The following is a 12184-nucleotide window of genomic DNA, read 5'->3' as shown; positions in this document are numbered from 1 at the left end:
AAGAAAAGTGAATGAAGAGCAAAACAAGGTCAAGAGCAATCCTCTTTCTAAGCCCATCTGTTAAAAATTCACTATCTAGATGAGAAGGCAGCAGCATCTGTGGAAAGTAAATGCAGTATTTCATTGCTTTCTAAGTCTTGCTAGGAAGCTATCAAAGACAGCAAGGACTTCATGTTTAAACAAGCCTGAGTAAGAGGGAGAGGGAGGAAGACGACTGTAAATAAAGAAATCCATATATAATGCAGACCACCCACCAAAATCTGCCATGGTTATCTGATTCTGAATGCTGTGATTAATGTCTCACCCGATTTTGATTTTACCTGGTGAAGTTAGGCAAAGCAAGTAATAGATGTTTCTTTCTAACAACAAAGGATGTTATTTCAGTGCTCGTAACTTAAATACATATCAGGTATATATATTGCCTAGCATCAATTAATCCTCATTACAGGTTTCCAGCTGTCCTTTTTGTTTTGCACATTTTTCCACCTCTTATACACATATAAGGGGTTACTATGTGCAAGCAAAGCCAAATTACAGATGCATGTGAGAAAAGATTGAGCAACTCAAAACATTAATTCCTGGACACCCAAATGTTCCTACACATAGATTCCATATTAATCACTGCCTTAAAAATTACTTTGATCGTGATGTTTTTATTCTGAATAATATCAACACGTTCATACATGAGTATGTTGAAATCTCACTGGAAACTTTTTGTTTATCATTTCACTATGCAGACTTTGTTTTCCGAACTTTCAGTTACTCGGTCTACAGCCTGGCAGCAGGCAAAAAAGAAAGATTTTAGGAAAGGTGTATTTAACTTAGATTACAGTGACACCTTAGATTACAGCTGTTGTCTCCAACCTGTCATCTTTAGATGTGAAGAGTGAGAAATCTGATCAGATAAGAAAGAATTAATTTTGATGGCTCCCACTCAATGGCTTAGCAGGGAGACTACCACAGATGGCCCATCTCTGCTGAGCACTTCTTACAAAATTCATTTAGGCTGAAGTAACTTCTGTAAAGCACAGGTAGTACAAAGCCTGACAAAACAAGCCTTCTCATCTGATTCCTAGAGAAGATCTCCAGTATCCCGTTGGCTGCTTACAGTGCACATTAAGTACTTGAAACTGGGCCACAGATTTAGGAGAGATAAATAACAACTTCTGACAGAAGTAATGTTAACACTTCCAAAAATATTTGACATATTGATACTGGTCTTTGCCACAAAATAAAACAATTCACTGTCACATCACCTGCAAGAAGAGACATCTAGGTTTTGGCAAATGAGCAGAGCTAAATACTCCTAACCATTCAGGACTACGGATCTAGTTTTAGCTGTCACAGACATCTGCTAAACAATGCAGAAAACCAATGAGGCCTTTCCTCTCTCCGTTATTCACTACCAAATTGCCTATTGAGGAGGAAATGGTAAACAAATTATTAACGCTTATTGGCAACCTAACTTCAATCGCAAACAGTTTACCATTTTACAGCTTAATGCAGGCACACTTAAATATCTGAAAACAGCAGTAATTGCCACATCTATTAAGAAAAATTGCAGCCCTTGCTTCCTCTGGGTAGCCAAGGGCTCAAGGAGAATGAAAAATTATTGGAGAACCAGGCTACAGCAAAAGAAAAATAACTAATGAAAAAATACAGTTTGCCTGCTCTGCACCAAGGTCAGACAGTGCTATAAATTGCTTGTGTCAGGGGAGAAACTCCCAAAGCTTTCTTCAAAGAGCCCTTGCTTTTGCAAGAAAGCTTTCTCCAGCATCTCTAATATTCCATATTCCTGAAGGTATACTATCACAAACAAATACAAGAGGACAAAGAGAGAAAGGGAGAGAGAGCGATACATGGTTCAGCACACGAAATTCACATTTTCTCTCAAAGCAGTTGGAACATAAAATTCTTGAAGTTTTCTCCAAGTTTGTAAAATTACATAGGGAGTAAGGCAGTACAAAGTGCCGCAGTAATAGTTTATATGGCAAATGTATATTTGCTGCTGTCAGTGCACTTTGGTTATAGTTTTTAAGAGCAGCAAACTAGACAAATGTGAAGGAAAGGATTAAATCCTACTGAGGAATGCTACAGTACACACTACAGTACAGCCTACTCCTCTTGCCTTAAGAATGAATATCCTTCAGGAGACTAGTTTCTGCTCAGCCTCCCACACCTTGGTTTTTGCACTCAAGCCAGCTGTGATGGGGCAGGAAAACCCTTTCACCTGCTGACAGGATGCAAGAGACTCCAGGCATGAGAAATGGGAGGAGCAGAATCAAGGGCAGACAGCAGTTGTTATTACCCAGATCTACGGTACACAGTGACCACACACTGGTTCAGGAAACTGCTGCAGCACTGAACACAGACTTTGACTCTACCACGTATCATCATTGGCCTTCCATGATAGGACCATGCACAAGAGCTAAGAAAACAGCATATAAACTTACTTGGAGTGAAAATGCTCGTAAAGCAGGAATAGGGATTAAGGCAGCCATAAAGAAAGCAGTAACATTGCTGATAGATGTGAGGGCTACACTTGCTCCTGTTCGCTTCAAACATTCACCTGTTCTGTCCTGCAAAACAAATGCCGTATCTTAAAAGTCAGGTGAAAGAAGCGATGTCCTGCAAACGAAGGGGTCATCCTACAGATACAACACAGTAACAGCAAAAAATCATTACAGTGAAATTCTAAATACAGGCGTGCCTTTGAGAGTATGCGAGAACAAACAACATACTAAGTATACTTCTCAGGAGATAAGCAGTTGACACGTGAAGTGCTCATGTTTTTTGAGGGTAGAAAACATTATCAAAGCTGATTCTAGCTTCGGAACACAAAACTAAATGGGTACTGACATTATACCAAATACCTCTGTAATTACGTAGGATGTGTTTTCTACCAGTGGAGTCACTTGGTGTTCTCATTTTTAAGAGAAAGTAAGCATGCATTAACAGCAAAGAGGCCTATCATAGCTACACATCTTGAACAAGTATGTAGTAAAATAAAATACCAACCCAAAACCCAGAGACCAGACACAGAAAATGCAGAGAAATGAAGATAAACACATGACCCTTTCCCAGCCCAAGGGGCTATGTTGAAGTGTATGGAGGTCATAGCAGAAGGAGGTTGTAGAGCCTGCATACCAAACCAGCTGGAAAGGGCACAAGGAAGACATGGCTTGTACAAACAGAAGGGGCAAATATGCGTTGCTTTTATTGTTTTCGACGTTGGATATGAAAAGTTTGGACTGAGGGTAGAAAGGTCAGTAAAAGGAAAGGATTGTATAAGTGACGACACCTTAGACTTCATAACATTAGTATGTTACACTGAAATGTCACACTTTGAAATGTCACAGTCATAAACATCAGAAAATAAAACCAGAGAAATATATACAAAATAACTAGAATTTAAGTCCATAACAAATAAATAAAGGTAACAGATTATACAAATAAAAAGAAATGTTTGTTTTCTAAGCTGTCCTCCTTCTCTTTCTTTTCACCTTAACATGCTTGTCTTCTTCCCTTAGAAGAATTCTATCATATAACTGTTAGACTCGTATTTCAGTTTGTTTCTAAATTTACACAGACTTTCTTGGAAATTCTGGGTAGAATTTGGATTGTGTAAATTAACCTTCATATCTATAATTTAAAATCTTAAGACAAAATGAGTCTAAGATACTATTAAAAAGAAAAAAATAATGTGACCATTCCAAAACATTCTAGTATCACATGTATTGCCATCATTTCCTAGTCTGACAGAAATTAGAATTTCTAGACCCTAGGAAAAGCTATTGAGAAAAAAAAGTTTGGGTTTTTTTTTTTAATCACTAGTGATTAATTTTAGATACATTTATCTTTTCCTACATGAAGCTTTTTGTTTTCCCTTCACCAAAAATCACATTTTGTCATTACCTCGAACGGAATTCTCTTATTCTGCCCTGTTTCGCTAAATGCATGTGCCAGAAGGAAAACATCATCTACACCAACTCCAAGAGCAAGAAAAGGCAAAACCTTGGGGGAGAAACAAAACAAACAAAAAACAAGAAGGTTGTTTTATGATCTGCCATGCAGCTAGCCATTAAATGGCTAATTAAAGCAACTTTTACATTACACTGTACACAAATCCAAGGGTAAAATAAAAATCAAAAGGCTGCAATAGAGCTATTAATTTTTATTCTGGAATACTGCTGAGGAACTTGCAGTACACCACTTACAGGTACAAAATTTCACCAAAAGCAGTTGAAGCTTTGTGTAGACAAAGAATACCTGGTAACAATTCAAGTTATATTCAAAATAATTTTTAGAATTCGAACACCTTGATATATTCAGATGTAAAGACAAAACCTGGAGTTTCTTATGTACAGCTGGATGCCTCGACTCGTACTGGGACAGAGAAAAAACAAATAACCCAGAATCTAGTAATTTTACGAACTACACAATACCTGCCTTTTTCTTTAATATCATTTGGCAGTGTGAGCACTTAATTTCTCACAGCATAAGCTATGAGACAGGAGAAAGGCACAAATAAAAATCTAGAGCCAAAATACTTCTGCAGCTTTTTCCCACCTCAAAGATTCAGTCGTGTTCATTTACTAACAGGGTACTTGTAATTTAATAGCAGACTTGTGTCTCCTAAATACCTGAGTTGTGGCAGCATTAAAGGAAATTCCAATCAATGAGCACAGGCCCAATCCTGCAGCCACTGAGAGTGCAACCAACAAGACTCCTGCCAGCCCCACGGCACCCTGAGACTTGGCACAGTCCCACCGCAGCATCGTTAAACAGGCGTAGGCAAGCTACAGCAACGGGGGGAGGGGGGATGGTGGAGAGAAAGAGTTGGGGGAAAAAGGCAAAATATTAGAATGGATCCTTCTTTAACCGCTATCTCTCCCCACCCAAAATACACACCCTGACAAACATCTTTAAACAGAATACACACATCAGAGATGTTACACAGAGGAACACGTGACAAGCCTGAGGCAAAAGCTTACCAAGCAGTTTTTATTTTAAATATGTCTAAAATCTCCTGGACTACTGACTGGTAACACTAAAGCAGATATTTAAGCCCCCTTCTACTACCAAAAAGAAATATTATAAATTTATTTTATTACCATTAGTAAGTAGCCACTAGCTACTCTGATAACACTGACATCAGAAAAGGACTTCAGGATGTCATCCAGGGTGGTCGTAGTAAAGGAGAGCACCTTCTGAGTAGAGTTTTGTGCAACACTTTGATGAACAACCTATGAAAAGAAAAATAAAACCTGGTGTGACTAAAGAAAAAAAATTCATTACCATCTTCTACAGCATACATCCGAGGTCAACTACTTCTGCATTAATGTTCCTGTGAAAGCCCACACCCTAAGCAGAGATTACGCTGATGCTACACAAATCTGTTCAGTAAGTATTTCTTGCAAGCTACTGATTATCAGAGAAGAGTCTGCATCCTTCAGGAGAGGTTACTGCATTTAACTTGAATCCTCTTCCCCTCACTTCACCATGGATTTGCTGCAGTACGAGCTTTGCCTTTAACCCAAGGCCAGCAATCTCTTCGGGGTGCTCCTCTTTCCTCCCGCCTGTCCATTTGCAGGGGTCAGGAGCAGCACAGCAGAGGTCAGAGCTTGGGACACAGAGGCCAGGCACTGTCACATAGCCTCCCCACTGCTGGGAGAGCAGCCCATGACTGGCTAATGTTTTCCAGACACCTTCAGAATAACCACACCAACCAAAACCTTTTAAATTCCAGCTAGCTCTTTGGTTCCTTCTCAGGCCCAGCAAAACAAAAATATCCCACACAGCAAAGAGCAAAACCTTCATGGCTTCTCATATGTTAATAACCAAGCTGCTTCTTAATTGAAGAAGAAAAATAAGTCAATTTAAAAACTGGGAGGCAATGACTCAGTTCTCATTTAAGCATCTTCCTTGAAGAAATTCTGTAAAAAGCCAAGACAGAAGGCAGTGGGTATTTGCAGGACTTTATAGTATGATATCTAAGTTATTTTCAGTTTTACCTCAACATACATCCTCTGCCAGGCTTCCAGAATTGCTGCTGCCTTATCCTCGTTCCAGTTGATATGTGAAACATATTCATACCCCTTGAAGTGCTCATACATTTGCTTAGGAGTCATTAACTGAAACATGGTTTGCAAAGCCTGGGCACTGTGACATGGAGAGAAGGGAGAAAAAGAAGCAGCATAAAATGAGCATTTTCAGGAAATTATTTTCATGACCAAGTCCCAAATGAGACCCTAACAGGAGCTTGCACGAGTTCTTGATTTTATAGGGCATATGTTTGTATTAAAATCGAACAGAGTATAATTATTCTACTGTGTATCTGCTGCAGCTGGGCTGGTCCATGCAGAATTGAGGCTAAATCTTGGTTTCACTGAATTTAATTAGAGTTTTTCCATTATTTTCAACAGGATCGGTTTCAGGAGCAAAGAATGTAGCCCTACAAATCACTTATAAAGATCCTTCTGCAAGATCTTTTAAATGCTGTTGGCAATCTGTCATTTGAAGACCTTGGTCTTTTTCATCCCTTGGAGGCAAACGCCAAATTAAACTCCTGATACCTGACAAGCTATGAGGAGTACACAATGGCAATAACTATCCATCCTGAATTTCCACAGTATAAAACTGTGTCCAAGAATTTTAGAAGCTTAAGGAACTATTTACTTTTCACTAAAAGTATATTCATTAGCTACTTGCTGAAAGACTTAGCAGTGTTTAGGGTGAATGAAAAAAGGTCAAAACCCGTATTTAAAGTTCTAGTGAAAGTTCTCTGTGTTAAATATGGAAGAACTATGCTTCATTTAGTTTAGTATGGCCTAAATTTTTCAGAACATTTCTATTTCACATTTTTTTTCCCCCACTGAAGTCCAGTGTTCCAGACTTCTTCAAGAAATCTGAAACAAAGGGATTTGTTTTATCACTCAAAACTGTATAGGGACACAAAAATAGACTTTTTTCAATACCAGTCCTCAACAAAAAGTTCAGTGGAGATGCTGAATACTAAGAGAAATTGAATGAGTGAGTACATCATCCAAATTATTTTTTCCCCTTTCTTCTTTCCTATTTCAAAACAGGATCAAAGGTGCTCAGTGCTTTAAACACTGCTCAGTGCTTTATACATACATTCTAAATAACTAAGTTGCCAGAAAAAAGCTTTCTTTCTGAGTGACATACATTATCATTCTGAGGTTAGAAGCAGGAAGCAATGACGCCTCCTTAAATTTAAACAACTGTCCAATCACTCTTTGAAATTATGTTCTCTTGAGACACGTCCTCCTAAACTGGGACTCGTAATACACATGAAAGGCAGTAGATTTTAGAATCATAGAATCACAGAATGCTTTGGTTTGGAAGGGACCTTAAAGACCATCTAGTTCCAACACCCCTGCCATGGGCAGGGACACCTTCCACTAGACCAGGTTGCTCAAAGCCTCATCCAGCCTGGCCTTGAACACTTCCAAGGATGGGGCATCCACAACTTCTCTGGGCAACCTGTTCCAGTGCCTCACCACCCTCTCCGGGAAGAACTTCTTCCTGATACCTAATCTAAACCTCCCCGCTTTCAATTTAAACCTGTTACCCCTTGTTCTGTCATACAGTCACTTGTAAAAAGTCCCCCCCAGCTTCCTTGTAGGCCCCCAATCCTCTCCCTGTGCCTAAACCCCCAAACTCTAACAAAGAAAACTGTTGAAATTTTCTTTAAACATCTGTTTACCTGATGAGTTTACCCGAACTGTTCTTGACTGTACCACCTATAATCAACTCCTCCTGCCAATGCATGTATTTCCTTGACAGTCCATAGCATCCACCACTCAAAACAAGGGCCACATCAAGAGGCTAGAAAAAGTCACAGGGAAGTAATTAATCAGTTTCATAACTTTAGACAAACTCACACCCTAATTCAACAGCCAGTGTAGTAGAATGACAGGTATTAAATACAATCTAGGAGGTCTACAAAGAGAAACGTGTTCAACAAACCAAGTCGAACAGATCAGCCGGACACTTGTTGACCAGACAGTGATTTCTCTAAAAGCCTGATGTGATTGATAAAGGGACATATAAAATTGGGGGCCTGTGTCTTCAAATTCTTCTCAAAAATCCACAAAACTGGCTCTACTTGAAGGAAGGCTTTGCTGCGTGGTGTGAGCATACTGCAGCAGCTGTATTCCAGCAGTGGCTACGATTGTGGGAGGCATCAGGTTGGCTGAAATGCCTCCTCACTGTACCCAGCCAGTAGCTGACAACTGGGCTCTCACTCTACAAGTGCAGATTAACCACTTTATCACAAAATGAGGGAACACTCAGGAGTGTGAGCTAACAGTGCATTACAGGAACACAAAAATGACATCACTCAAGAATACGAACTATATATTGCTTGGAAGAAAATGGTACCACCTTCTCTTCTCTCTGAGCTCCCCCCTAACCCTGGCCTCCCTTGAAAAGATATGCACAAGGACAAGCAAACTTACTTTGGTGGAATTTTTATTGGGAGCTGTGATTGGGCAATCGGGATCAGCAGGATTCAGGCAAGGTCGATCCATATAACCATGACCAACCTCTGCTTTATTCAGCATTTCTTCCCAGCTCTCTACTTGGTAGTTTATTTTCTTTAACTCTTCCAAGAATTCTAAGGGGTCAAAGTTGATCCATTGCAAAGGAGGCTTCCCTCTGCAAGAGAAACCAGGAGAAAGTGACACACACAAAAAAGACAAAAGAAGTGCTGAAACAAACACACTTTTAAAATTCGAATTTGCACAAATAATTGAGTTATTTCCTGTCAGAAGTAAAACCCTTTTCTGGCAAGGTTGTTTCATAAAATGTAAGGCATGCTTTAATTAGATTTGTTTATGTATTCATCTTGAAGCCTGGCTGTAATTTTAACAAAAATGCTCAGTTCTTAGAAAGTTCTTGTATAAAACGGAATATTCACAGCTTAAAAATACTTTCATTTACAAGCAAAGCAAAACAAACCATCAAGCACGTAAATAACAAAAAAGCAGCCAACTGCTGCTTCAAAGAATTGAGGGGGGAGGGGAGAGAGAAAGAAGAGAGGGGGCTGAGGAAAGAAAGCCCTTCTCATAGTATCAGATTACTTCTTGCTAGTCTAATAATCATCTTGCAAATGTAATCAATCAATATAGCTGATCTTTGTTTATCTATAACAATACTCCACTCCTTCAAATGCCCTGGCAGCTTGACTATCAACTATCAAGCTCTCCTGCTACCATGGCTGTCACCACTATCACTGTCACGTCTCCCACCCCCCACTTCTGAATCTGTGATGTTGACAGACTAGAAAGGCTTTTGGCTGCCTTATTCTGTGGTGCAAACCACACTGTATCTGCTTAACCAAGCTTAAGTCATTATTCCGAATCTCCCAACCAGAAAACACATACCCCCTTATTTCCCCATCTAAAACTGTACACTAAAGGTTAGGAGATGGCCATTGCAAATTGCTTTTACGGAGACATGCAAACCAGGACAGAAACAATAACTCAAATGCTAACTCTTGCATAATTAACAGAAAATGCCTGCACAGATTAACAATTAACTCTTTAAAGGATCCAGGGCATATAATATCACACTTGTAAACTGTGAGAAACCACCCATAAAAGATACTATATGGTTTCTTTAATGATCTCATAAGCAAAGGATTTGTTTTTTATTCCTGCGGAAGACTTGAGATTTAACTCAAGACATTTTCTTAGGAATAAAATTCCCGGTCAATCAATGTTTTTGTATTTTATGGGGGGAAAAAACCAAACAAAAGAACCCACCAGAAACAAGTTTACATTTATTAAAAAAAAAAAAGAAGGTATCAAAATCTTGAATTCAGACCTTACATTTTTTTTGCATGATAGCAGAACAGGAAAAATACCAGGATTTAAATCAATGCCTAGAAATGTTCTCTTAGAAACAGGAAAATCTTTGATGGGAAAAAAAAAATCCATGCACAATTTATGTAGACACTGAGCTTCATCTTCTATTTTTCTGTTAAACCATAATCTGAACAAACAATGGGAATGCAACTGAAAAACCACACAGAGTTATACAATTAAAATCAGTCAGGCCAGAAAGTCATAAAAAAACATGCTTACAATAGATAGGCAGTTCCTGACTGTAGCTTTGCTCCCTCCCAGAAGCAGTCCAAAGGAGTGATAATTAAGCAAGGATAAAGATATTCTATGATCTGTCAAAATCAGAAAGGAGAAAAACAGTTACACTAGAATATCATCAAAGCAGCAAAAGCTGAATCATGATAATACACAAATGTTTTAACCAAATGCCCGCTACACATACCTGGTCCATGTAACCTGCTTCTGTGATGAGTTCTCCTGATTTATAACACAAATGTTCCAATTTCCACTGTCTGTAAGAAATACAAAGAACAAATATTCTTTTCTTGCACAATCATCGAGAAGTTATGTTTAAAATGTGACAGACATCTGAAATTGCAACTCATACACACACATCGGCCTCAAGCAGCAAATCATTGAGAAAGGCAAATATTATTCAGCAGAGATATACTACATCTCACAAAAAAAGCAAAGGCCTTTCTTTTTGTAGTTGCAGACTAGACGTGTTTCAGTTAATTCTCACGTTCTCTGTAAAACTCATTAAAAATAATGGGGCCACTTTTGGATGTACAGGCTAGTCAACACGTGTTAAAGGGACAGAATACATCTATGGATAAATGAGAGTGCTTGTAACTTAAGGTATCACTCAATGACACGAGTCAGAGAGGAGCCAGCTCCAGCTCAGAGGACTAGAATATTCCCAGCTGACAAACACACACACACTCCAGAAAAGAAACCATTAGGATTTCTGCCTTCCTTTTTCAGCTGTTACAGCTTCCACTCCCATGACTTCCAATGACTTAGACACATCAGAAGCTGGGTAAAAGGTAACTGTGGCCTTGCCATTAATTCACTGAGACGTCAGTTGGATGCGCTGAGATGTGCTGGAAGACGGGCTTCATCATGTAAGTAATAAGCCTGGAGGAACCACTTTCCAGGGAGACATCTCACTAGCCCAAAGCTGGCACCTTCCTAAGGAACACCTCTTTTGTTGGAGACAGTCTAAAGGCCAACTCTATTACATCTGTGTTATTAAACGGCTATTATTCCACCCACTGCCATTTCTCCCACATCTGCACTTCCCTTTATATCCCAACAACCCGAAGGATAGTAAGTAACCTGTGCCACTGTTCAGAGTCATTATGTACCTCACAATGATGTCAGCGATTGAATTCAACGTTAATATGGAAGGTTTTTCAGCGTTAGGAATCCCAAATGTAAGGTTCTGTGTTTAAGAGCACAGACATCCCTCTTCTACCGAGACACGTGCTGATACTGTGGCACTGCTCACAGGGGTACACTCTCAGAATCTCTTCCAACCGCTTACCCCATCTGATATGTTCAAAGCCAACTTGTAATTGTGATCATGCCATAACATCAAGTGTCAGAAACCAGCGGCATTCAAATCGAAACACGGTTAAGGCAACACAGAGGTGGGCTCAGCCCCACTTTTTAGCAGTTACAGATGAGCAAGAGAACTCTTGCTCTCAGAACCCTTACCTGTTGTACATATAGACATGTACTCTGCTGGCCTGGAGCGCAGACTCAAGGTGCTGTCGGAGTGCTTCTGTTGTCAGTACATTAGCACCATCTTCCTGTGGAGTCTGGATCATGAGCTGGGGGTTAAACATGGCCTCTTCTCCAATCTTCTGCCGTGTGTAATTTAACTCCCGACTCACTCGTCCACCAACTGATGGATAAATATCAACAGCTCTGTATTAGCCAGTGACTGCTTATTCTGGATTCACTTGATGAGCACTCTATAGCCAGAAAAACTTGTCCAAGTGATTATTCTGTCTCAAACTGATCACAGTGTAATTCTAAAACTAGTTAATAACTGTATTTTAGTAACACTGCAACAAAAAAACATATCCCCCATTAGAATACCATTGCCTCTAGTGCACTAAAACATTGAGGAGTAAATTGGAGTCTCAAACAGTTTTTTCTACATTATAACCAACATCCCATATGTAAAAATTTTAAAAAGAATGAAAAAAAGAAAAACCTTTTCCCTGCAGACCAGACCGAATACTACGTTACAATTTCTTACACTTGTATAAACAGTCTGCTCCAATAGCACATTTCAAGATAAA

The 12184-nt window shown here is 39.3% G+C and overlaps 1 protein-coding gene across 1 annotated transcript in view; it reads right to left on the bottom strand.

Moving 5' to 3' along the window:
• Nucleotides 1-11791, bottom strand: part of PTCH1 (patched 1) — a 43152-nt gene extending 31361 nt beyond the window's left edge. Inside the window, exons 1-10 of the mRNA XM_010149268.1 lie at nucleotides 11592-11791; nucleotides 10315-10384; nucleotides 10113-10204; nucleotides 8484-8682; nucleotides 7730-7851; nucleotides 6015-6162; nucleotides 5115-5246; nucleotides 4644-4799; nucleotides 3916-4014; nucleotides 2454-2579 (exon numbers count right to left, since the gene is read on the bottom strand). Coding sequence (XP_010147570.1) covers nucleotides 2454-2579; nucleotides 3916-4014; nucleotides 4644-4799; nucleotides 5115-5246; nucleotides 6015-6162; nucleotides 7730-7851; nucleotides 8484-8682; nucleotides 10113-10204; nucleotides 10315-10384; nucleotides 11592-11722 — 1275 coding nt within the window. The 5' untranslated portion in view covers nucleotides 11723-11791. The remainder of the gene's footprint in view (nucleotides 1-2453; nucleotides 2580-3915; nucleotides 4015-4643; nucleotides 4800-5114; nucleotides 5247-6014; nucleotides 6163-7729; nucleotides 7852-8483; nucleotides 8683-10112; nucleotides 10205-10314; nucleotides 10385-11591) is intronic.
• Between the last annotated feature and the right edge of the window lie 393 nt (nucleotides 11792-12184).

This window comes from Eurypyga helias, unplaced genomic scaffold (genome assembly GCF_000690775.1).
Source record: "Eurypyga helias isolate BGI_N326 unplaced genomic scaffold, ASM69077v1 scaffold8683, whole genome shotgun sequence".
In the NCBI taxonomy this organism is placed as follows: domain Eukaryota; kingdom Metazoa; phylum Chordata; class Aves; order Eurypygiformes; family Eurypygidae; genus Eurypyga; species Eurypyga helias.
Note: the sequence above shows the minus strand (reverse complement) of the source record. Positions and strands in the feature narration are given on the sequence as shown.